The sequence below is a fragment of the Scyliorhinus torazame genome, chromosome 18 (assembly GCF_047496885.1).
Source record: "Scyliorhinus torazame isolate Kashiwa2021f chromosome 18, sScyTor2.1, whole genome shotgun sequence".
NCBI classification, from domain to species: domain Eukaryota; kingdom Metazoa; phylum Chordata; class Chondrichthyes; order Carcharhiniformes; family Scyliorhinidae; genus Scyliorhinus; species Scyliorhinus torazame.
In genome coordinates, this window is record NC_092724.1 from 13,758,386 (window position 1) to 13,785,650 (window position 27,265).

The 27,265-nt window shown below is 46.8% G+C and overlaps 1 protein-coding gene across 12 annotated transcripts in view; it reads right to left on the bottom strand.

Moving 5' to 3' along the window:
• Positions 1 to 27,265, bottom strand: part of LOC140394956 (CUGBP Elav-like family member 4) — a 558,707-nt gene that overhangs the window by 21,554 nt on the left and 509,888 nt on the right. For 8 of the 12 annotated variants that reach the window (XM_072482177.1, XM_072482176.1, XM_072482187.1 and 5 more), the window contains 4 exons: positions 8,099 to 8,246; positions 7,163 to 7,312; positions 5,555 to 5,617; positions 4,773 to 4,955 (listed from right to left, as the gene is read on the bottom strand). In XM_072482177.1, coding sequence (XP_072338278.1) covers positions 4,773 to 4,955; positions 5,555 to 5,617; positions 7,163 to 7,312; positions 8,099 to 8,246 — 544 coding nt within the window. The remainder of the gene's footprint in view (positions 1 to 4,772; positions 4,956 to 5,554; positions 5,618 to 7,162; positions 7,313 to 8,098; positions 8,247 to 27,265) is intronic. The other 4 variants (XM_072482180.1, XM_072482179.1, XM_072482178.1 and 1 more) reach the window with 3 other exon arrangements.

Sequence of the window (27,265 nt, forward strand, 5' to 3'; positions counted from 1 at the left end):
CAACACCTCCACCCTATCCCCATAACCCAGTAACCCCACCCAACACTAAGGGCAATTTTGGAAACTAAGGGCAATTTATCATGGCCAATCCACCTAACCTGCACATCTTTGGGCTGTGGGAGGAAACCGGAGCACCCGGAGGAAACCCACGCACACACGGGGAGGATGTGCAGACTCCGCACAGACAGTGACCCAAGCCGGAATCGAACCTGGGACCCTGGAGCTGTGAAGCAATTGTGCTATCCACAATGCTACCGTGCTGCCTTACACCCTATCCCCACAACCCAATAACCCCATCTAACCTTTTTGGACACTAAGGGCAATTTATCATGGCCAATCCACCTAACCTGCGCGTCGTTGGACTGTGGGAGGAAACCGGAGCACCCGGAGGAAACCCACGCAGACACGGGGAGAACGTGCAGACTCTGCACAGACAGTGACCCAGCGGGGAATCGAACCTGGGACCCTGGCACTGTGAAGCCACAGTGCTATCCACTTGTGCTACCGTGGATCTCACAACCCGTTACCCCCTCAGGGGAAAGAAAGCCTCACCCCAGTGAAGATTTCTTCACAATGTTGTTACATGAAGTACTGGCCCTCATAAACCTCTAATGAATAGCTTATTACATACTGTCCAGTTAACCTCTTCATTTTGTTCCACAATTATACATATCGTATTATAAAAATAAAAGGGTTAACCAAAACAAAAACTAGTGCATGCAACACGCAGGGTCAGCAGGATTTAAACATCATAGAATTGTCACAACTCATACCTGCCTTTTTTCCTACACCCTTTCGTTAAACTCTGGACAAAATATTAACAATTTCACGGCTTTTCCCCTAATCTTTTCATGGTCAACCAAAGGTGGTGAAGATACAGCAAAGTTTTCTTTAGAAATCTTGTCCAACTTGTTTTTCTATTTTGTACCACAGGTTTTCAACCTTGCTGGTGTAACTGCAAACCTCTTCACCAATGGGTGCATATCAATCACGCTATGTGCAAGAAAAAGCCGAGGTTCTCAAATTCACTGTGGACGAACACGGTGTTTTTCCGGCTCCTGTCCTCTGTTAATGGAAGCACACCTTCAATGGGCCATTTACATTTGCTGCAGGAAGTGTATAGGTCTGCTGGAAAGCCAACTTCAAAACGATCTTCCTCACTCACTCTGGCCCCAATGGATTTTACCGTTCATTGTTCTGACCCACATCAGACGAGGAAGCCTGCACGGAGGGAGCCTTTGCCACATTACTCAAGCTATTTTCCAATTTAGCCGGGGACGGTCCGCAGCCTTGTGCACACATTCCTTTTCTTCACTTGACGCTCGAACAATGGAGGCTTCAGCTTCACCTTTTCCGCGATCCCATCCAAATATGTGTTTACTTTCATATTTTTACCGTTCTTCCCCAAGTGTATTCATCTTGTCATTCAGCTCAGCAACTGCTCTGCGAGTTCAGTTGTCATTGCTTCAGAGTCACCAGCAGAACCCTGGTACAGGCTTTAGCAACTTCACTCGGGCATTCCGTTCATTTTGGATTCTTTCTTTCATAGTCACTGACTGCTCCGTAGGCGTTTCCAATTCACTTTAGTAGATCCTCAGGCTGTTTCTTAAAATTGTTCTTTTCCGCTTCTAAAGTCTGGATCTAAACTTCCATACTCTCGATCTCATCGGGAGGGGGGGTGGGGGGGGGGGGGAGAATTTCTGTCGCTGTTTTGTCGTGAAGGGGGGGGGGGCGGGAATGGCGGCTAGGTGGCAGTGCCAGGTGGGCAGTACCAGGGGTTCTGTGGTAGTGGTGGGAGAATCCCACGGTGGGCGGGTGGAGGAGCGTTCCATGTCCGGGGGGGGGGGGGGGGGGGGGTTTGTTTCCATGAGGTCCTTTTTTTGGTCTATTTTCACGGCCTCCCAACGTGCCAGCTTGACGTTGTGCCACGTAAGGTCAAATAATATGGCGGGAAGCGCCCGAGATAACACTTAGCCAAAAAAGCGGAGAATTCCTGTCCATTTTTCTTTCTCTCCAGTTTGCACCAGAGTTGAAGAATTTTGTTGGTCTGTTCATAATGTCGGCCTAACAATTCATTGGCCTTGGTTTTTAATTCTGCATTCAACCAATGGTTTCGACTCATCAGCAATTCCTTTACCCATTCAAGGTGTTTTTCACAACACTCAACAGAGACCTCTGCTACTTGAACGCGCCATCAAGTTTTAATTGAAGATTGATCGTTGTTGAGATTTTGTCTACATGTTTCTCATTCAGATGTTTCAATACCTCAGTGACCGATACTCCAGTGTTCGCCCCAGTTCGTGTTTTTCATTAGCAAATTCATCTTTTGTGCATGAAACTTGGTGCCCTACACTGATCAGCATTTCCTTCAATTTCTTCTTATCAGCAATAAGCTTCTTACTTTAGGCCACAGTAATTTCAGGGAGTTTGGCAGGATCAGCAATGATCAAGCAATAGCAGCAACTCAGCCACATCCATGTTACCACCTGTGCTGGCCAAATCATTAGCCAATATAAAATCTATCCCTATAAATTTATATCTATAAACTAGGAACAATTGCCACAGTAACAATTCCATTTACTAAGTCACTTCATAAACTGACTTTACTTAAGGGAGCATATTTATAAATCCCATGAATACCCCTAATAATACTGATCCTTCATCAAACCATCTGGAGCACAAATTGTATTATCAGTCACCGTCAATGACTAATCTTCCCCAGGGTCTCTCAAAATATTAACTTGTTTATTGGTTTTGTTGGAGCAGTAAGGTAACATGTCTCCCTTGCAGGCAAAAGCTATATAACCTTCAGTCACCTGACTAACTTTAACAGCTTCAAGGAATAATTCCCTTGACTATCGTGAGCTCCATTCCCCATTCTCGTACATTCTAAGAGAACATATTTCACTTGTACCACTGGCGCTGTTTTAATACCCATTTCCTTTTCTGGTACAGCCTTTTATGAAGACTCCTTAAGTGCTCCTGTTATTGCCACAAGTTTACCATTAAGCTTCCAACCATTGACTTTTACATGTCCTGACTCACGGTAATGAAAACAGACTGGTTTCTATACATCACTTTTATCTTCTACAGTATCATTTTTATTGACTGGAACGGCTTCTGCCTTCTCCCTAAAGCTAGACTCTGTTATCTACCTCCAGCTTCCAGCTGTGGGTGTACAAAAAGAGATCAACTGCCCCCGACTGACTATTAGATATATCATACCAATCTGTCCGAACCGCTGGTTCCTGTACCTTAGAAACCGTATGATCTTCCAATTGTGACCAAATGTCTATTGGATGCTGTTTCAAAATTCTTCCAGTATCTTAGTCTCTCTCACATTCTCAAGGGTTTATTCTAACTTCATTGATCGAAACCACCGATCAAACAATATTTCTCTCGCCCTAGCAAATTCTAAAAACATGTCATTCAGCCTTTTCGCTGAAATTTCAACTGATATGCTTCAGGGACAAGCTTGTAAGCATTAAGTACCGCTGTTTTAACTACCTCATAATCTGAGGATTGTTCTACCAAAAGGCTAGCATCCATAACCTTTCTGACCAAATTGCTTTGCAAAATGCAAGTCCATAAGTCCTTTGACTACTTTAACTTCAGAGCCACCTTTTCAAACAAGACAAAATATCTCTCAACTCTGTCTTCAGTGAAGGTAGGCACTATGGAAAGGCAATTTGTTATTTCAAAGCTCGGGGTGGGACTCGATTCCTCATCCAAATGACTAGACTCTCTTTGGCACTGTAACCTAAGCTATTCTCTCACCAGTTCATGCTGTCTTGGTTTCTTTCTCTCTCGAGAGTTCAAGTTCAAGCTTTCATATTCCCCTTTCTTTCATGCATTTTCATTTCCTTTTCTATCTCAAACCGTTTCATCCGCCACTGCGTTCTAACCAACTCAACTGAACTCCTATCTGAATTAATGTTTCCTTCTTCCAATCCCAGACGACCCTCCAGTGAAGCACCCTGGGAAGCTTTACCACCAATAATGGCTTTATAGTACAGAACTTGAATATTGTAAAAGAAGAGAGACACGTTGGCAAAACTTTTCATCTTCCACTCGTCAGGACAAACACAAGAATTCCAAATTTCAAACAATCACAATAATTCACACTACAGGAGAAAAGGGGGTGCTGATTGGTTGGCAAGTCGACTCTGATTGGTCGAGGACAAACACAAGCATTCCAAATTTTAAACAATCACAATAATTCACACTACAGGAGAAAAGGGGGTGCTGATTGGTTGGCAAGTCGACTCTGATTGGTCGAGGACAAACCCAAGAATTCCAAATTTCAAACAATCACAATAATTCACACTACAGGAGAAAAGGGGGTGCTGATTGGTTGGCAAGTCGACTCTGATTGGTCGAGGCCTTGCCATGGAAAAGGCAATGGGGAACAATAAGCTTGTCAAGCTCCAGGTAATGCAAGACTTGAGCATATTCCCTTTTGGTTTTTTTTAGAGAACGGGTCCCTGTGTATGAACATATGTCACTTCTAGCACATAAATGAGCCACGTTACAGGCTCAACTGATTACCTTAAATTGGTTGTTAGTGTAGCTATTAGCATACTCAGGATCGTTCAGCAAGTGCTGTCCAATCACAGAATCACATCCAACAGGAGGTGTTTTGCTTTGAGTTTTGCAAGCATGGGCTGGTTGAGTACCATCTGTACGTTTTTACTACATTAAGGGCGCTATCTAAATGCAAGTTGCTGTTGTACTTGTTGATATTCCTTCAAGAAGAGGCACCCAAGCCATACCTGAAGTGGCACCGATTGAAGACATCTCTAGTGGTTTTGAGCCGTTGATGAGGTAGGTAGAGTTCCAGGGCGTCATTGCTATGGAGATTTGTTGGTTTAACTCACCTTCTCTCTGTTGTGTTATAACCGGAGGTGGCTGCGGAAATGCTTGACTGATCTGGGCAATCGCTGTCGGATACATAGCTTTTCACAAAAGAAAAGAAAAAGAACTATTGATCAAAGCCAACACACTTCCTTTTAAAGGTTCTGAGTAACACATTCACGTCTATCCCTGTCAGCCAATGCCTTACTTTTAATTGGCACTTTTGTTTTAAATAATCAAAGATTATTTAAATAATAGAAGATTATCCTCGTAGGATGATATAAGCAGGTTGTGTCCCCACCCCCTCTATAATTTGTTTCTGTCTCACACCACACTTGCCTGATTTGCTTACAAGCATATTTGAGCGGTCTAAGAAGTGAATATTCATCACCACAACATTTTTCCCTCCCCATTTCCCAGCTCCATACATTCCTGCAAAATTGACGGCAACAGATTTTAAAAGACACAGCCCGTAAGGGACAAATGTATTCAAATGTTGAAAACACTTTTCACTGGAGGAGTTCTGTTTTGAAGGTTGAATATATTCTCTCAATGCCCGCTCCATGAATGGAAGTGTGTGTTAAAGCAAAGCTGCTCAAAACATTCAGGCTACGAAAATGCTCCAAACAGGTAGCGAGCTTTATAAAAAAACATGTGTTCTGATTTTTAAAATGTCCAAGCAAAATATAAATGGAGTCACCTGTGTACTGTTGAACCCCAGTAAAAGCCTGCTGCAAGGCATCAGCTGCAGAAGGACTTTGTGCTACAAGTAAAATGGGAGAAGGTGGGAGGGGGGAGAGATGGGGAGAAGGATGGAAATGGAGAAGATGGTGAGAAGGTAGGAGATGGATGGCATGAAGCGGGAGTGAGAGATGAGAGACAGTGCGAGACAGGAGAAATTAAGCAGTGTGATCCAGGGAAGATTGAGACAAGGTGAGAGTTGGAGAAATGGTGAGGTCCGGAAGAGATGGTGAGAGACAAGGGAGATGCAGCGATGAGATCCATCAGAGATGGAGAGAATGTGGGAGGGAGAAGAGATGGAGAGATGATGAGAGACAAGGAAGATACAGAGGTGAGATCCACCAGAGATGGAGAGAAGGTGAGAGGGGGAAGAGATGGAGAGATGATGCGAGACAAGGGAGATGCAGAGATTAGATCCAGACAAGATGGAGAGACGGTGAGAGGGGGAAGAGATGGAGAGATGGTGAGAGACAGGAGAGATGCAGAGATTAGATCCAGACGAAATGGAGAGATGGGGGAAATACAGAGATGAGATCCAGGGGAGATAGAGAAGGTCAGAGGCAAGGAAAATGGAGAGATGGTGAGAGACGGCAGAGATACCAAGATGAGATCGAGGCAAGGTAGAGAGCAGGTGAGAGTGGAAGAGATGGAGAGGTGGTGAGAGACGGGAGAGATGCAGAGATGAGACCCAGGAGAGATGGAGGGAAGGTGAGAGGCAAAAGATAAGGAATGATGATGAGGAGGGAGAGGTTAACAATAGGAAAGAGGTAGCAAATTGTCAAATAAAGAAAAAGTGAAAGCAGGTGAAAGTAAAAGCAAAGAATGAAAGGAAGGAAAAAATAATGGCGAAAAGGGGAAACCAGAGTTAGCCAGAGAAAGAACGGGAGTGTAAAAGGGCAACGAGAGAATGAAAGAAAGTGAAAAAAGAGGAGTGTGTGAAAAAGGGAGAATTAGAAAAGGAGGAAAGAATAGAAAGGAAAATGCAAAAAAGAGGGACAGCGAGAATGAGAGAAATAGATGGACAGCGAGAAAATGTGAATAATTCACAAAGAAAGCAGAGAACCAGATTACAGGAATTTTAAACCCAGAAGACACAGAAAGAAGAAGAAAAATATCCAGGAATGATATTGGAGGAAATAAGGAAAACAACACAAATAAATTACAGCACAGAAAGACAATAGACGAGAAATGAATGGGAGCGAGCAAGGGCAAGGAATGAGAAAACAGTGGACGAAAGGGGTGGGAAAGAAATTAAAATAAAGGAGGAAGAGAATGAAGATGGAGGAGGAAGAAAGATGAAGAGATACATTAGTGTATGCCCCTGGTTGTCATAAAGTCATTTATCTTCTGCAAACAGTGTTTAGACAATGTCTCATTCAATAAAAATTTGCAGACAGTCACATTTTTCATTGACATATCTTATATTACTTTGCATTTTTAAGGTAGGCTACACAGCTGTTAGCTATTTTATAATGCTCGGGCCTCTGCAGAGAGGCTACTTTACTGCCCAAAGCTCATGTGAAATCCGAGGGCAAGGATTTGTACTGAGGCTGGGGATTGCACGTACCTGGGTACGGGTGAATGCCGTTAGTGTAGACAGCCTCGACAGCGGAGTGCCCATTATGCTGGGCAGAGAGTCCAGTGTAACCATTGACCCCAATAGGAGACACAATACTGGGAACAGCAGGAGCAGCTATTCCGGGAGGAGAAGACAAGCCTGAAAGTACACAGAGCGGTGATTACTCTGACATGTTCCATCGTTTCGTCTTTCATTTCGAATCGGTGTTTCCCAGCTCCACCTGGGAGAGGGTTGCCAACTCAGACTGGGCACATTCCTGGAGGATTCACGTGACCTCCCACACCTCCTGTTGCCCACCACCCCATCGTCAAATAAAAGTGGTCAAGGAAAATCTTAAAAAAAAAACACGACCCTATTTTCCATTACCCCTGTGATTCCTCCCCCCCACCACCCCCCCCCCCCACAAGGTTTACAACGCTGAAGAGGTCAATCCCCCACTCACGGAGGCTCCAGGGCAATCCTGCAGAGTTGGCAACCTGAAGGCCGCAGCCAGCGAGCAGCGATAGCGTGGCAGGAATTGCCATCACCTCGAATTCCACTTCACCGTGCCAACATGGGTACATCTCAACGTTCCTTCATCATCGTTGAGTTGGTATCTTGGATTTGCCCACCTAACCCTATTGCATACAAATCAGGAGCAGAAGGAGGTCCTACACCCCCACCTCCCCCCAGCCTCCAATAACCTTTGGCTCCCTTCTGGCCCCACTCCCAGTGGGTTTCCGGCAGCAGAGGTGGCTTGCCATTGGCTGCTGGAGGGATCTTCCAGGTCAATGCCGTTTGTAAGTCTCGCTCGCCCTGCCCCCGGGGAGTCACCCTCGGCAGGGCCGGAAGATCCCGGGGGCGGGAAGGGCCAGAAGATCCCGCCCTGAGTCAATAATCTATGTGTCTGCAGGAACGTCCCCAAGTGGGGTAAAGAGGCCTCACCTGATGTGGGTGTGAGTGGCGCGGCTGCCAATCCATTCAGGTTGATCGCCGCCATGTGGTGCATCTGTGCGGCTGGAAAGGCAGCGGTCGGGTTCAGGTACCCAGTGTGCGTGGTGGCTGCCATGATGGCCGCTTGCTGCTGCATCAGCTGCGGAAACAAAAATGACAAACAGACTTTAACCTGATCTTTCCTCCGGGGCGCTATTGTACCGGCATTAAACCTGCTATTCATAGAAACGTACGGCACAGAGGGAGACCATTCAGTTCTTCGTGGCTGTGCCAGCTCTTAGAAAGAGAGCTATCGAGTTAATGCCCCCCCACCCCACACTTCCTCCGTAGCTCTGTAATTGTTTCCCTTTTCTTCAAGTATTTATCCAATTCATTTTATCATTAGAAAAACAAAAGACACAATTACACCAGCCAATGTCTTTGCTCTCTAGATGAGGAAAGGCCGGTGCTAGAGAAATGAAAAATTTGCCCATCCAAGTGTTGAGCAGGTACATTTATGGCACGATTCAATGAAAAGGGAAAAAGGTCCCAAAGCGAGCGCATCTAGTCGCGTGTTTCGCGGAACTCACAGCGCCACGAAACATATGGCTATACAACGCCACTCGCGTTAAATAAGGCGGCTTCCGGAGGGACTGCACAGCTGAGGCCGAGGAACTGCGCTCGCCAGAATTCCTCAGTATAGCGAGAGATCGGGACAACGTCCCCAATGCAAGCCCCGACACCCCCCCCTCTCCTCCCCAAGACAGAATGGATATAGGAGAGTCTCCAGCACCCCCCCCATCCAACATCCACACAGGGCACCCCCGGCACACAAAAAATGCCAGCTTGGCACCACCAACCTGGCACCCTGGCATTGCCCCTGCCAGTTGGAAGCACCACCTGGGCACAACCCAGGTGGCACTGCCAGGGTGGAACCAGCCCCCAAAGGGTATGCACCTGGGGCTTCCAATCCCCGGGGAGACCCTCACAAGTACCGTTCCATATCAATGTTGAATGGTGCTTTCCTAGTTCTCCAAGGTGAAGGGGATAGATCTCAATGCCTTGGTTACATCGGGAATCTGCACATTAAAGTGAGACTTACTTTCCCGCTCTAATATGCAGATTTGCGAAAAAGTGACCCCGCCCACAAAGGGCGGGATTTACATCGCTACATCGCGCGAGATTGCATTAGATCACGCGAGGCATTGCAGGCCGGGTAGATCCCGGGAGTGGGTCTCCCGGCTTTAATCGGCCACGGTGCGCCGTGGCGAGCTGCTTTTCGGGCGCAGCGTGACCATTGGATCGCACCCTTAGACACAGAATACATGTTGCTGTGCTACTCTAACTCAAAATGGGGTTTGAGCAATAACACAAAATACTTTAGTCCCCACCTCCTCCAGATTCATCCATTGTTTTTTTTCAAAAACCTGTCCTATTAATGGCTGGAATTCTCAGGCCATTGGGATTCCCATTTCCCACTGGCAGTGCACCCCCGCCCATTGGTTTCCCGCTGGCATGGGGTGGCTTCAATGGGAATTGCCAAGCAGGAGGAGCAGGGAATTCGGCTGCCTGTGAGCGCCGCCGAGAAACAGGCGACCGGGAGACCAGAGAATCCCACCCGAAATCCCGCTTTGCCTTCCACCATCATCCTCTTTTTGGTCATTCAATCTCTCCTGCCATCCACCTGTTCACAAATCTTCCCTTTTGTTTGTTCCCCCCGCGCCCCTTCCCCCGATCATTCTTCTGAAACATTGGGTGGCATTTTCTGCTCACACCGCGTGTTTTCCGGCTTCGGGACCAGATATCAACGGCATCTTGCATTGTTCGCTGGCAGTGCTGCAGGGGAACCCACCCTGGGGGGAGGGGCAGGTTGCTATTGGCCAAACTGGAGGATCGCACTTGCAGGAAAAGCTGCAAAATTCAGCCCATTAGCTCTGTTCCTCTGTCCGTCAATGCTGCCTGATATGCAGAGTACAACGTCACATTACAGGCACCTTTTACTTCAGGACATTAAGGCCTCTGCAACATCAGACAGAGGAGACCGCCAAGGCTCCGGCCTGGGCCGGACATAAAACCCAAGTCCCCGAGGTGTAAGGTCCCACGCCATTTTATTGCTCTGGGTGGGATCTCACAGTGCACGAAACGGCTGCTGAAGTTGATCACTACTCTTCAAACTAACTTCCTCTTTACGGGGCTGTCAGCTTCTAACATAGCCCCCCAGAGTCTCGTTTCGGAATTGAAAATGAATCTCCCGGATACTGTTGTGAGAAAACTCCGAGAAAAATGTCTCCAGCAGAAACAAGCGACTCTTGGATGGATGAATTAACCAAGGGGGAGATGGGGGTGTAATGGGAATGTCACAAGGCTAATAATCCTGCAGCCCAGGCTGTTCCAGGAGATGAGTGTCATGATCTGCACTCGTGCACATAATGAGATACAGACAGGCAGTGACACACCCAGTACAGCCAATCTACACACAGGACAGAACACACCAGGCAGAACACTAGAAGGTGGTCTGGCACTATAAAACACACGAGGCATCAGCACTCTGCCTCTTTCCACTGGTGACAACTGTAGTGACAGTCAGGGTGTATTTATCAGTTAGCATCTTCTACACGTGGCTCAGAGCTAGTCTGGTCTAGTTAGTTATAGTAAGCACGCTTAGATTAGTAGAGTGTCAAACCCACAGCAAACTGTGTGCACTGCTTAACAAGTTCAATAAAGCATATTGAACTAACATCAAAGTTTGGAGTCTACTTTCAAGTACAACTGCATCCAGTTGCAGTCCGTGTTACCCCAGGATGATTAACACGACAATGGGTTCGAATCCCACCACCACAGCCCCCGGTAAACTTCAATTATTAAAAGCTGGAATTGAAAGCTAGTCTCAGTAATGGTGCCCATGACAACCATCATCAATTGTTGTCAAAAAAATAACTTCTGGTTCACTAATGTCCTTTGGGGTGGGAAATCTGCCGCCCTTCCTTCATTTGGCCGAAATGTCACTGCAGATTTAATGTGGTTGACTCTTCACAGAATCGTTATGGGCCGAAGAAGGAAACTTGGCCCGTGGTGTCTTCAAATGAGCATCGTCAACTAGTGTCATTGCCCTGTCTTTTGCCCAAACCCCTGTACGTTTTTTCTATTCAAGTAATCACCCTCTTGAATTCCTTGATTGATCCTGCCTCCGCCACACTTCCGGGCCACGCATTCCAGATCCCAACCACTCGCTGTCTGGAAAAGCTTTTTCTCACATCGCTCTTTCTGCTTTTGCAAATCACTTTATATCTGTGCCCTCGAGTCCTTGCTCCTTTTACGATCAGTTTCTCCCCGTCTACTCTGTCCAGCCCCCTCATCATTTCGAACATCTCTTATCAAATCTCCTCTCAGCCTTCTTCTCTCCAAGGAGAACAGTCCCAACCTCTCCAATCTATCCTCAGAACTGAAGTTTCTCATCCCTCGAATCGAGATGGTAAACTCTCTCCAACACGTTTGCATCTTTCCTACGGCGTGGCGCTCTGTCAAGTGTTGTTGTGCAACTGACTTGAAAGAAACTGAACCAGGAAGGAATGGGAAAACGTTATTTTTTTTAAAACACATTTTCTCATTTTGCTTCCTTTGTTCCAAAGATATTGGAGAAGGGATTTTTTTAAAAAGCTGTTTAACTGGGCTGGGCAGTTACAAAACCTCCAGGAATACAGCCAACATAGTTTGGCAACTAGAATTCTATATGAAGTGCTCTGAAATATTTGCGGGCAGTGTAAATACAAGTCTTCCAATTTTTTTCGCAGTTAATGATAATAGTGTTTTTGGGACTAGAACTGGAGCTGCGGTTTGATTTATAACAGTCTTTGTCAAGGATTTATGTTACATACTCATGCACTTTTAGTTGCTTTTGTCCAAAATTGTAAACTTCGGGCTGGATTCTCCAAAAATGGGACTATGTCCCTACGCCAGTGTAAAAAAGCTGCCTGAAAAAAATAAAGAGCAATTCACCTTTCTGCAGGGGAGTGGCAGGGACGCGGGAGGTTTCACGCAGCTTTAGCTGCGGATACGGGCCCCCCGCGCCTCCAGTTCCGAGTCCGCGCATGCACACGGCGGCGGCCTCCAGCGGCCACCCCGGACGCGATAGCGGACTCAGCCGGTGGACCTGGACCAACAAACAAGGTCTGACCGATCACCGCCCCGGCCACTCATAAGACCCCCCCCCCCCCCCCCCCCCCCCACCCCCCACCAGGGCGGCCGCGGACTGAGTCCGCAGCTGCCGCACGAGAATCCCGACCGGCCAGACGTGTTTAGAACCACGCCGTCGGGAATTCGGCCAGTCGGGACCGGAGTATCGCTGGAGGGGCCTCTGGCAATGGCCCCCCCAGCCGCGTAATTCGCACGCGAGCTATTCTCCGGGGACCGGAGAAGCCAGCCCTGCGTTTCACGCACTTGGGGCTCAGCAGTGTAACCAGGCAGTAACCTATGCCTTTTTTGGCCTGCTGATGTCATTCACTAAACATTATTAGCCAGGGACATAAGTGATGAGTCACAGAGAGATTTGCTCTCGCTTGTAGCAACTCGATAGCCAATGAGTTGCCTTGCTTACTGTTGCAAATGTTCATCATTTCCAAATTCCTCCCCTGCAACCCCCTCAGCTCCAAACCTTCTCTTCTGAAGGTGCAGTCTTGTGCAGGATCTGGCCCTACAGCTCTCTGTTACCTGCCCAGTCATTTTTGACCACTGGGATGGGTACAAGAAACTGTCAGGTGTTGACAAGGTAATCAGAGAGGCTGAGAGAAGCAGCTGATGCTAAATGTCACAGTGATAAAATAAGAATAATCACTTGGTAGCACAGACCTTGAATATTGCTGCAAAGAGAGGCATGATGTTGAAGCTTTTTACCTTGCACTCATCAGGACAAATGCAAGAGTGTCAAATTTCAAGCAATCACAACCACTCACACTAGAGGAGGAAAGGGTGCTGATTGGCCAGCAAGTTGACTGTGATTGGCTGAAGTGATCGTCTGCAAGGACCCCCATTTATCATAGAATTTACAGTGCAGAAGGAGGCCACTTGGCCCATCGAGTCTGCACCGGCTCTTGGAAAGAGCACCCTACCCAAGGTCCACACCTCCACTCTATCCCCATAACCCAGTAACCCCACCCAACACACTAAGGGCAATTTTGTACACTAAGGGCAATTTAGCATAGCCAATCCACCTAACCTGCACATCTTTGGACTGTGGGAGGAAACCGGAGCACCTGGGGGAAACCCACGCAGACACGGGGAGAATGTGCAGACTCCGCACAGACAGTGACCCAAGACGGGAATTGAACCTGGGACCCTGGAGCTGTGAAGCAATTGTGTCAACCACAATGCTACCGTGCTGCCATTTGAGAAGGAGATGAGGAGAATTTATTTCTCTCAGAGCTGCAAGTTTTTGGAATTTCTTCCCTAGTCAGCGTTGGAGGCAGGATCATGGAATTGTTTTAAGGCAGAGGTAGATAGATTCTTGACTGACAAAAGAGTCAAAGGATATCATGGGTAGAATGGACTTGAGGCCACAATCACATCAACCTTGAACTTAATGAACGGCGGAGCAGGTACGAGGGGGCGAATGGCCTACTCCTGCTCCTAACGTATGGTTCCATGCTCTCTGCAAACAAAAGGAATATGTTCAAGCCTTGCACCTTTTTTGAATAATCCCAGAGTTTGGGGAGCCAATAGCGCCCCATTGCTTTCTCCATGGCCGAGGCTCAGCCAATCTGAGTAGACTGCCAACCAACCAGCAACTTTTTCTCCTGTGGTTATAAATTGTGATCTTCTGAAATTTGGCATTCTTTTATTTGACTCAATGAGTGCAAAACGAAAAGCTTCAGCAACATGCCTCTCTCTTGATAAAAATAACAAAAGCAAGGTGGTAATGATAAAAAAGAACACAAGATGGAAATGGACTGAAAGTGAGGACAGTCGCAAAGTAGTAAATGTCCTAAATGACTATTACCGTCAAGTTTTGAGAAGGGAAGACATGCCCTCCACAAAGATATCCACCAAAACCCCCAAAGAATTTGCTAGCAATAAGATGGCAGCCTTATATCGGTTAATTGGGTTCATGATATTTGTCTCAGAATGTTGAGACGGAGAGTCAGAGAGACAGAGACAGACAAAGGAATTGTGTTGTGAAGCAAGACATCGGGCAGGTAGTAGAGGCTTGGCTCTTTTCAAAAAACAGCTGGCAAAGTAGATTTAGGGACAGCGACAGACCTATTAGGTCAGGCAGCATCTGTGGAGAGAGAAAGAGTGTTGTGATCATCTCAAAACATTCGCTCTGTTCCTCTCTCCACAGGTGTTGCTGGCCTGCTGTCAATTCGAAGCATCTTCAGTTTTTATTTCAGATTTCCGACATCTGCAGTATTTTGCTTTTGTGCAGACCCTTTAGACGTGTTTCTATTCTGAGTACAATAATGGAATGAAAGATCACAAGTAAACGTGAGGATTAGCCCTCCAATAGTAGCCTTGTTGTCAACTGTCAAAGTTCATTCAAAGAGGGAAGATCTTACCCAACCGGATCCGCCTCTTTGAATGTTTTGGGGAAAATGGCACTTCCAGTGGACTATGAGAAGCTTTATATTGTGACAAAACCTTGATTTCCAACAAGTTCTTAGGCATAGTTTCAAATGAAAGTTTATGAATTAAACCAAAAGTTGCGTGTAAACCATGACATTGTTTGTTGGATGTAAAGCGTCGAGTGCTCTTTTCAACAACAACTTGCACTTATGTAGCACCTTTACCAGAAGAGAACGGTCCCAAGGAGCTTCACAGGAATGTCGCAAGCAGAATTTTCGAGGAGTTACGTCAGAATGGAAGACGAGGCCAGAAGAGGACTGAGTTTTATTTTGGCTCTTTCAAAGAGTTGTCCTATCAGTCCAACTCCCCGGACCTTTCCCCATCTTTTGTCAATGAAAGGTCCCTCCAGTGGGGCTGGTTTAGCACACTGGGCTAAATAGCTGACTTTGAAAGCAGACCAAGGCAGGCCAGCAGCACGGTTCAATTCCCGTACCAGCCTCCCCGAACAGGCGCCGGAATGTGGCGACTAGGGGCTTTTCACAGTAACTTCGTTTAAAGCTTACTTGTGACAATAAGTGATTTTTGTTTTTTCATTTCAGTGAGGTGATGCCCTGGGCAGCTGTACTTGTTTCGTGTAGAACTGCTTTGAGAAAGTCTACATTCTAAATTGCAACTGAGGACAAATTAGGCCTAATTCCTAACCCCTGCCTGCAATGGCATTCATGTTTGTGCACAGCATCTATAATGTGCATGCCTGCAGCACCTGACAATGTGCCTGTGCACATTACACTGAAATGACACCCATGCAGCTGCTACGCTGATCGGAGGCGCTGTAGATTAGGCAGCTGCAGCTGTTCAGGGTCCAACATGGATACAACTTTACTGCTGCATACCTCCCGGGTTCTGTCGACGGCTGTGCTCGTTTTGGCTTTTCACAGAGGACCTTGTTTCCCTGTTCGCTTCGAACCTTTACTCCGATTATATACAACACTATATTTGTCAAGGATTGTTAGGCAGTCGCTCAGTGGAGTGTACCTTGCTTTTGATTAATGGCTTCTTGGCAATTGTGGAAGGTCCTTTTTATGTAACTATCCTCAGCATTCTTGGTTTTAATGGCTCTATGCACTCAAACTGCATCTCACATCTAGTTTCTTCTCTGTCGGAATTAAAGGAGACTTCTATTCCAACATTCGGGGAGGCTGTTACGGGAATTGAACCGTGCTGCTGGCCTGCCTTGGTCTGCTTTCAAAGCTAGCGATTTAGTCCTGTGCTAAACAGCTAAAGGGTCAGGGTGGGAGATATAGGAGGGATGTCCGAGGTAGGTTCTTTACTCAGAGAGTGGTTAGGGTGTGGAATGGACTGCCTGCTGTGATAGTGGAGTCGGACACTTTAGGAACCTTCAAGCGGTTATTGGATAGGCACATGGAGCACACCAGAATGACAGGGAGTGGGATAGCTTGACCTTGGTTTCGGACAATGCTCAGCACAACATCGAGGGCTGAAGGGCCTGTTTTGTGCTGTACTGTTCTATGTTCTAATGTGAATCTTATATTGCGGATTCTTACCCGAAACTCATTTCTCTGTTTTTCTCCTTAAAAACTCGAAAGATTTTTCTTCTTCAAGTGTTTATCTGACCATGAGCGAATTAATAACCGCTTGTGACAACACGGGCAGGACAAAACAAACTTTTTAACAGAGCCATATTTCCCAGCATGGCCTGCAACACACCAAAGTGAAAAACTAAACCTTTCACAGCCCTCTGAAAATAAACCCACTGCTGGAACAACGAGGCAACAACAAATATTATCAAAAATAAGAACAGAGACAACATAGGCACTCGAGGGATACTGGTCATTTTAGTTTATGAAGACTAGGCATTGAAATGAAATGAGAATCACTTATTGTCACAAGTAGGCTTCAAATGAAGTTACTGTGAAAAGCCCCTAGTCGCCACATTCCGGCGCCTGTTCGGGGAGGCTGGTACGGGAATTGAACCGTGCTGCTGGCCTGCCTTGGTCTACTTTCAAAGCCAGCGATTTAGCCCTGTGCTAAACAGCCCCTTGGAAGGTTGACTGCAAGAGTCTTCACTTAATGGAAAATTACTGGAGAAAGTGAAAGAGGTGGACAGCTGCCTGGGTGAGTTCAAATCATTGGACAGAATTCCACTGGTTTGTAGGCGGGGGAGCAGGGGTGGGGGTGGCAGTGACTGTAACATTTCTCGGATGGCCTTCCCACTGGGTTCCCGCCCGCCCTGACCTCTCTGAAATTTTATGTTTGGACAGGCGAGGCCAAGGCTGCAATCCCCCCGTACCCTTGCCTCAATTGAGGCCCTTGAGTGGCCAATTATTGACAACTTAACAGCCATTTCCCACCCAGCTTTAATTTCAAGACTAGTTAGAGGTGTCCAGTGGAAGGGGGAAGCCCAAAGTGAACCATGTTCAGGCCTCAGGTGAGAAGAGAGGGCAAGGTGGGGAGGCGACCTCCATTAAACATTGGGCACCCACTCCAAAAGGTCTAACCTCTGCAGGTGCTCCCTCTTCCCCACAGCCTCTTCACTAACATCGCCCCCCACCCCCCCCCCACCCCTGCCCGCCCCCCTAGGTCTCACCTTTCCACCCCGCCCTGCGAGCCCCACACTTAGCCTGGTCCTGGACTCCGGTGACATAGTCTATGGGGACAGCTGGCAGTCCCGGCCCTGTCCACAGCAGTGTCTGGCACTGCAGGGACAGGAGAGCTTCTGGCCAATCAGACTTGCCGGGAGCTCTCTGAGGTGGAACCCTCTCCCGTGTAAGGGACGGAAGACCCCTGTGTCTGACTGATTAACACTTCTTAGTGCGCCAAAAATGGATGTGGGGAAAGTAGTATGGGCGGTGATGTCCCTGTATGGCGGGAAGAGAAATTCTGCCACACAAAGAATCTTCTCCTAGGTTCAAACGAACAGCGCAGGATATAACTGGGTATTGTACTTTCTAAAGAGGCTTCATAAGATGGCGTGGCCTGTTAATATAAACAAGCTAACCTTGAGAGACTAGAACAGCAATGGAGGGAAAGAGATTTCAGCAAATGGTCAGAAAAAATTCTCACGGGAAGTGAGCCTGGGAACAGAATTGACAATCAACATGAGCTGCCCAATTTGGGTGATTGTATTGTAATAGTTAATCGTATATTTAAACTGGATATTAGTGAAGCATTCATTGGGTGTAAAAAGGCTGTTTATTTAACATTGTTTCTTTCTATTCTTCCTTCCCAAATTTTTAAATCTATAACCATTTCTGGTAACCATTTTAAATAAACTATAACCGCAGTTAGTATAACAACCTTTTGAGTGAATCATCAATTTGGTCTCTTGTAATTCGGAGATCAAAGTGAGTTTTTAACCCTGACGCATGCCCCATACTCTCGTGAACAAAGAACAAAGAAAAGTACAGCACAGGAACAGGCCCTTCGGACCTCCAAGCCCGTGCCGACCATGCTGCCCGACTAAACTACAATCTTCTACACTTCCTGGGTCCGTATCCTTCTATTCCCATCCTATTCATGTATTTGTCAAGATGCCCCTTAAACATCAATATCGCAATGCTTCCACCACCTCCTCCGGCAGCGAGTTCCAGGCACCCATTACCCTCTGTGTAAAAAACTTGCCTCGTACATCTCCTTTAAACCTTGCCCCTCGCACCTTAAACCTATGCCCCATAGTAATTGACCCCACTACCCTGGGAAAAAGCTTCTGACTATCCACTCTGTCTATGCCCCTCATAATTTTGTAGACCTCTATCAGGTCGTCCCTCAACCTCCGTCGTTCCAGTGAGAACAAACCAAGTTCATTCAACCGCTCCTCATAGCTAATGCCCACCATACCAGGCAACATCCTGGTAAATCTCTTCTGCACCCGCTCTAAAGCCTCCACATCCTTCTGGTAGTGTGGCGACCAGAATTGAACACTATACTCCCAAGTGTGGCCTAACTAAGGTTCTATACAGCTGCAACATGACTTGCCAATTCTTACACTCAATGCCCCGGCCAATGAAGGCAAGCATGCCATATGCCTTCTTGACTACCTTCTCTACCTGTGTTGCCCCTTTCAGTGACCTGTGGACCTGTACACCCAGATCTCACTGACTGTCAATACTCTTGAGGGTTCTATCATTCACTGTATAAAGCATTGTGTGAAAATCTCTACTCATCCCCTTCTTTCTCCATTACCACCATGTCGCCACTATTGTTGTTATAACTGTTACTGATTAGTTCATCAATGAAAATAGTAACGTTCCCATTTATCAAAAGTGGAGGCCATTGTATTGGTTTTTTTCTCTTAATTTGCTGAAGAGAAATGTTTAAATGTTTTGTTTACCAAGAGCTGGATGTTTTGGTCCCTGCCAGGCATGTTGCGTGTTGGTGGCGTGGCGGTGGACACCTGAGCTACATTGGGTGGCCAGCCCACCCCTAACATGTCCCCCATGATACAGGGGGATGTGGTAGTACCAGGTATTGCGGTACCTAAGAGGCTGATGACCATTGGTTAGACCCAGGAGTTTACCATTGGCTGTTCTTAACTAAGGTTCAGTAGCTCCGCCCTGACAGGCGGAGTATAAGAAACGGTGCCGTCCCAGCAGCCTTCACTTTCTGTACCGAAGCTGCTGGGGAACAAGTTCTAGTAGATTAAAGCCTTCAGTTATGAATCACTTCGTCTTGAGTGTAATTGATCGCGCATCAGGGGACATGGGGGTAAGGTGCCCACTAGGTTGCCCAGCAGTAGGCCTATTGAGGCTCATAATTGCCCAATTAACTGGCAATTAAGGGTCTCAATCTGCCTCCAGCAGCATAAAATGTTGGGCAGTGGCAGCCGCGCCAGAGTGCAAAGGCCATTTTGGAAGCAGCTTTTTTTTAAAGGGAGGAAGGAAGGTGGGGGAGGGGCTCATTAATCTTGGGAAGGGAGGGCTGCCCTGTGCGCATGAGCGGCACAGATGTTCCGCTCCTCTGCGTTCCTCCTCAATTGGCACCCAAAACCCAATTCCCTCACCTCCTGGCACCCCCTCCCCCTCCACCCCGTCACCGAGGGTCCATTCTCCAACTCTGGCCTCTTGTGCATCCTCGATTTTAATCACTTCAACTTCTGTAACCGTGCCTTCAGCTGCCCGGGCCCTGAGCTCCGGAATTCCCTTCCTAAACCTCGCATCCTCTCCACCTCTTTGCCTCCTTCAGACACTGCTTGAAATCTACGTCATTGTCCAAGCTTTGGTCATCTGGCCTAATATCCCGGTATGTGGCTCAGTCTCACATTTTCTTTCACAAAGCACTTTGGGATGTTATACTGCATTAGCAGAGCTATATAAATATATCATCTCTTTCCAATCTGCCTCCTTCACACATCTTTGCGGCTCGTGTTTGATTGCAGAATATTCTTCAATTATATGTTCTGAACTTTCCAAATAGTGCGGTGATATGCATCACTGAAAATACACAAGGGGTTAACATAAACACACTACACCTAGATAGACACGAAAGGGAGCATCAGAGACATGATACACAGACATTCAACCAATAGGCCAGTAAGATAGGACACAACCAATGGGTAGTCAAGACACACACAGAGGTGACACTACACAAGGGGGGCTACCCATATAAAAGGACACAGCACACATGATCTTTCTCTTTCCAATGGAGACACTTCGTGAGTACAGAAAGGGTTGATTGAAACACATCACACCCACCACGTGGATTGTAACAGACTGGTTAGTTAGTCTGAGTAGCTATAGCAGGATTAACAGGAGAGTTGAATCCAAGTAGGAGAATTGTTAATAGTTTAATAAATGTGTTAAAGCTATCTCCAAGTCTGAACTTTCCTTTGTCAGAGTGCACATCAAGGAAGCAGCTTATGCTACGTCAAGAGCATAACAAAATATGGTACAAAGGTGTGACTGTTTAAATCCATATAGTTTCAACTCAGCAAACCGTGACGACCAGCAGCAGCACCCAGACAAGATGTTCGAGATTCCGGTTCCACAGCAGCTCAGGTGCCACAGCAATCTCAGTGCAAACTGGCGTGCATTCAGGCAAAGGTTTGAGATCTTCCTGGCAGCAGCCAACCTACAAGACGTGGCCGATGCTGAAAAGACAGAGCTTCTGCTCACAATTGCGGGTGCAAGTGCAGAAGAAATCTTCAAAACATTCAAGTTCTCCAAAGGGCAAGGCAAGAGTGACTTCCTGACAATCCTGGACAAGTTCGAACAATACTGCGAGGAAAACACAAATAAACCAACAGAAAATGGTAAAAGAGGCGCCAATACTAACCACGAGGCCGAGGTAGGCGACCAACGAATGACAATTTTGATTGGCGGCCATCTTGGAAAAGGTGCCGCACATGCGCAGTTGAGAGAAGGGCGCAAAGTAAAGGAACAGTGATCTGCGCATGTGCAATTCATTCCTACGCTCTACCTCACAAGCGTCATGATGTCAGAGGCCCCGGACCACGCCCACTTAAAGGGGACATGTCCCAAAACAAGAAAGAAAAAATTTTTAAGCCTCAAAACCAGATTCTTTCACCTGGAACGACAGCACAATGCCTGATCGTCGACTAGTGGCTGAAAGTAACCTCTGCAGAACCCTGCAACAAGCAGTTAGCACCACCCTAAAAGATGATACAGTCCTTGAAGACTACGATTCAGACCTTGATATCTTCTTTGGACATCGCAAGCCCAATGCCAGCTCCAACACAAAAAGTGATGATATGGTCCTAGAAGACTACGACTCAGACTCAGACTTCATCTTGGGAGGTGGCTACCCCAGTACCAAATCCGAACCGCAACTAGAGGTGTTGTACCGTGAAGACCCCGACGATGAGTTCTTCGGATTGGGGAATCTTCAGCCCAGCATATATGACAGCCCGACTCGTGAGTGCAGGATTATGCTGCGGCCTGACGCCAAGAGACAGAGAGCGGTACAAGCCCACAGAGAGCGGCCTGCTGCCACACAGAGAGTGGTCCACGCACCGCGAAGAGCCCCGACTCCACACAGAGAGTGGTCCACGCACCACGAAGGGTCCCAGCTTCCACACAGAAAGCGATGACAGTCTCCACAGCGAGACCAATGCACGATTCCACACAGGGAACGCTGCAAGATTCCACAGAGGGAGTGGCCCAAGCCTCCACAGCGAGCTCATGGACGGACTCCACGATGGAAGGAACGCAAGACTCCAGAGCGCAGTCCTTGCATGAACAAGACCATGAGGGTCTAGCAACCTCCTCTGAGCAACCAGCAGCAGACGATGCAAGTCTGCCACGCTCAAGTGAACGACAGAAAGACTATGACAGTCTATCACGCTCGATTGAACATCAAGAAGACTATGACAGACTACCAGGCTCACGTGAACAGCAAAGCGACTATGACAATCCACCCAGATTGTTTGAGCCACCAGAAGAAGACTCTGACAGTCTACCCAGCTCAAGTGAACGACAAGAAGACACTGAGGCTCTACCCACTGGATGTGAGACAAGTGACGACAGCATCCCACTTCCCATACCAGATGTGCAACGTGACAGACCTCAGCTAGTGTGTACAGAGGCACTCGACAATCACAGTGAGACTACTGGTGACTCCGGTGACACCACGTTAATTCAAACCTCATCCGCTCGAGCCTCTCCACAAGCAAATGCATCCCTGAACGTTTTGACTCCGGACAGGGAGCATTACGAAACCTCACAACCTGAAATGACTCCGGCCGGGGAGCATCAGCAAACCTCAGCTGACACAGGTGAACCAGAAATGACTCCAGACGGGGAGCACCGACAAGCCAAAGCTGATTCAAGTAAGCCGGACATGACTCCAGACGGGGAGCGGCGTGAATTCAGTGACGGCACGCTCAAGGAAACAGCAGATGCCACAAAGCACACTGACACGAGTAACTGTGTGAAGTACTCATATTATCCACAGAGTGTGGTCCTTGAGCGCAGCAAACACGACAACAAAATCAACCAACACAACAACACAACCTATGAAAACCACATCAAAGACAATAACAAGAGGCGTACCAAAGGCAACAACGTCGACAACAAGCACGCCAAAAACATCAACAATGGCACTACGACTCGTACGACATGGTACAACTCTGCAAATGCGGGACACTGTTACTGCTCAGCTCAGTACAACGACATACCATGGCAGGACAACACAGATTGCATACATCGCTACCACAAGCATCAAAAGAAAACAAGAGTCCAAATCAGACAACAAAGTGATTTGACCACTTCTTGGTTCCTTATGCACAGGGACACTGACAGCATTCACAAGGACATGTCACCATCAACATCACCAACTCACCAACAAGACAAGAAAGCCACTCGACCATATTAATTTATGAACTTTGGACTCATACATATGATTTGGACTTATTGTTTCATAATCACTGTGTCATGATTTGTACATATCATCATTTATCTATCTATTTTGTTCAATTTTCTTTAATCGTGTACAGAAAATATGTAACACGAAAAAAGGGGGGATGTGGTGATATGCATCACTGTAAATACACGAGGGTTAACATAAAGACACTACATCTAGATAGACACTAGAGGGAGCATTAGAGACATGACACACAGACATTCAACCAATAGGTCAGTAAGATAGGACACGACCAATGGGTAGTCAAGACACACACAGAGGTGACACTACACAAGGGGGGCTACCCATATAAAAGGACACAGCACACATGATCTTTCTCTTTCCAGTGGAGACACTTCGTGAGTACAAAAAGGGTTGATTGAAACACATCACACCCACCACGTGGATTGTAGCAGACTGGTTAGTTAGCCTGAGTAGATATAGCTGGATCAACAGGAGAGTTGAATCCAAGTAGGAGAATTGTTAATAGTTTAATAAATGTGTTAAAGCTATCTCCAAGTCTGAACCTTCCTTTGTCAAGTGTACATCAAGGAAGCAGCTTATGCTACGTCAAGAGCATAACAAAACAAATAGGCTGCAGCTATCATGGGAATCCCAAGGCATTTGCCTCTTGCTTTGTGACATTAATACTGTGGAAGTAAGGTGTGGTAAGGTTTAGTTATGATGTACAGTCCTGTTCTGTTATATAGAATCGCTAGGAACATGATTCTCCCTGTAGCCACCCTGTTGTCATTTTAGTTATTGAGAACAATGTTTTGTTATCTTTCATTCACACCAGCTACTAATTAGAACACCTCATCATTTGATTCCCACCCCCTCGCTCTTCCCGCCGGGCTGGGTCTTCCGGCAGCGGAGACAGCCTGCCATTGGCTGGGAAGACAATGGCATTTTCTATGACCCGCCTACCAATGGTAGGCCACCTCCAACACTGGAAAGGCCTGCGCGGAGAGAAGGAAAATCCCAGCAAATCGTATTTTTCCTTCTAGTTTGCTCCCCAGCTCCACTGAGGATGATGACACTTGTTGTTGAATATCTCAATGGACACGGGCAGCATTCCTACAAGAGCTGAAAATTTCTACTCTGTAGAACGTTGTACCACACCACGTAAAACATCTGCCCACTATATCACTGGAAATGAGTCATGAGCTTAGGTTTGATGTTAGTGTCAATCTGGGCTTAGTTCAGAGCGCGCTTGCTGGTGCACGATCAATTGGACAAAGACGAGAGTTGAATACAACTGAGGCTTTATTGCTCTAAGATGTGTGGCCTCCCACAGCAGCTGGCGAAATGGCTGCTGTACGGAGGACGCACATATTTATACTCCGCCTCCTGGGCGGAGCCAGCAGGCAGGGACTACCGCTGTACCTGTAGTACAAGTCCGACCGTACATCACCTAATATAGGTGCAACAGTGGTTTACCACACTTGCCTCATAGGGTCATCGGTCTTGCTTCAGAGGATCATGGGCTTGGGCCCCACCCCAGAGGCTTGTGCTCAAAATCTAGGCTGAAGCTCTGATGTGGTACTGGAGGAGTGCTGCGCTGTCGGAGGTGCCGATTTTTGGAAGAGACATTGAAGCGAGAGTCTGTTTACTCTCTCAGACGGGTTGAAAAGATTCCACGGCATTATTCCGAAGAAGAGCAGGGGAATTCTTCCATGCCACCCCCCCCCGCCAATGATCCTTTTGCAGCCTTCGTCACAAAAGCAGATGTTCTGTCCATGACCACATTGCTATTTGTCGGATCTACTCTGTGCAACATTGGCTGCTGAGTTCCCTCATTACAACCCGTGTCTACGGTTCAGGCAAGTACTCCTCTGGATGTGAAGCATCCTGTGACATCTGAGGTTCCGGCGAAGTGCTTGCGAAATGCAAATCTTTCTTTTAGTTTTTTCCCCCTTTGAACAAGTTTCCAATTTTGATATGCGGAGCGTAGCAGAGGAAGTGTGTCCCCCCCCCCCACCCTTCCTCAGAGCTCTGATCAATGTTTCACCACATAAAAAAAATCACAGCTCAAGAAATTAAAAACAGATTAAGCCCACAACATAAAAACAATGGAAACCAAGAACAAAAAGATTGCATCAAGAAACTTTGAAGATTGATCAAACAACCGATAATGAACCATGGCATCGACAAATAGGAAATGCCTGTGCTAGCCAATGAAAGGATTAGCCCACAGCTCATAAGAATACAAAACATTCTTAAGTTAAGCACATATTCCAACAGCAATGAATTAATCTTTTAGATTTCAGAGAATTCTCGCCCTACAAAGACATTGCAGTAAGGCACACATCAGAAAGCATTTACAGCACAAAAACAGACCATTCGGCCCAACGGGCCAATGCTGGTGTTGATACTCCACACATGCACCTTCCTACCCTCTTCATCTAAACCCTTCGAAAATCCTTCTTTTTTTCTCATGTACTTATCTAGCTTCTCCTGAAATGTATCTGAATGAAACAAGATGTTTATCTTCATTCAATTGTTAAGTATGCACCATGGAGACAACAGAAACCACAGATGAAATTGAACTTCAAAAAAATTAATTTATGGGATGTGGGCTTCGCTGGCTAGGCCAGCTTTTATTCTCCATCCCTAATTGCCCCTGAGAAAGTGGTGTTGAGCCGCCTTCTTGAACCGCTACTGTCCATGTGGTGTAGGTACACCCACGGTGCTGTTAGGAAGGGAGTTCCAGGACTTTGGAAACTCAGTGATCCCGTTAAGTTGAAAATATCTCAAGTTGCTGATCCGAATGCGTATCAGTTTCCTGATCCAATATTCACCCACCAATGAGACAACAGTAAGAAGGAATACTCCTTTCAAACCCCACAAGTTTCAAACAAATCAGTGAATACAAAATGTGGCAGAAAACCTCCCGTTGAATTAGCACCATCCCTGTCCTCAGGAAGTCCCAAGGTGCTACGCAGCCAATTGATTGTGTCAGGAGTGCAACTGCCGCCTTTAACTTGGGAAACTGTGGCAGCCGATTTGTACACAGCAAGATTCCACAACGCAGCCATGAGATGAGCGAGTAGTTTAACTGTCTGGAGGATGGATATTGTTTGCATGTTAACCAGAGAATTATGAGATCTCCCTGTTCTTTTTCCAAATACAACATATCGAAGGGATCTTCTTCTTCCACCTTAACAGGGCCCCTCTTCATTGTCATGTCCGGCAGGCACTACATCTGACAGGGGAGCGCTTGCTGAGTGCTGCATTGACATCAGCCGAGATTTGGTGCCCCAGTTCTTTGTGGATTTTGCCTTTTTATGATATGTTGGTGCGTTAGGGTTCTGTGTCTGGATATTTCTGAGGGTTAGTCAGGCAATGGACCACAGTATTTGTACATGTCGAGCTCAGACATGATACCGGCAAGAGGACGTTTAGAGAAACCCTGTATGTTTGCATGATCTGTATTCTTTCTCTTATGTCACTCTTCTCCCCTCAGCCCAAAGTGTCTAGAATCGTAGAATCCCTAGAGTGCAGAAGGAGGCCATTCGGCCCAACAATTCTGCTCTGACGCTCTGAAAGAGTACCCTACCTAAGAATATTCCCCCGACCTATCCCCGTAAACCCACCTAACCTGCACATCTTTGGACATTAAGGGAAATTTAGCGTGGCCAATTCACCTAAACTGCACATCTTTGGACTGTGGGAGGAAACCGGAGCACCTGGAGGAAACCCACGCTATATATCTCTGTACAACTGTAGACACAATGGTTAGAGCATCTCTCCTTTCCTGGTAACTGTTCTTAACCAGAGTAACAACGTCTGTCTTCTCTCAGCGGTGTGTTAAGAGAAAATTAAAAACACAAAACATTAGCCTTGTCTTCAATAAACAATTATTTACATTGAGCAAGACTGTCGCATAAGTGAAAGAAAGAGATCGGGAGAGAGAGATATCGGGGGAGAGAGAGAGGGAGAGAGAGGGAGAGAGAGAGAGAGCAGGGGGAGGGAGAGAGAGAGAGAGAGAGGGAGGGAGGGAGAGAGAGAGAGAGAGAGAGAGAGAGCAGGGGGGAGGGAGGGAGAGAGAGAGGGAGAGAGAGCGGGGGGAGGGAGAGAGAGTGAGAGAGGGAGAGAGAGAGAGAGAGCGGAGAGAGGGAGAGAGCGCGAGAGAGAGAGGAAGTAGCCTGGGTTGTGCTTGACAAAACCATCATCTACATTGTATCATCCATTAAAACAAGACTCGGTGAAGCTATCTATAAACTCATTTATCATTTGCATAATTTT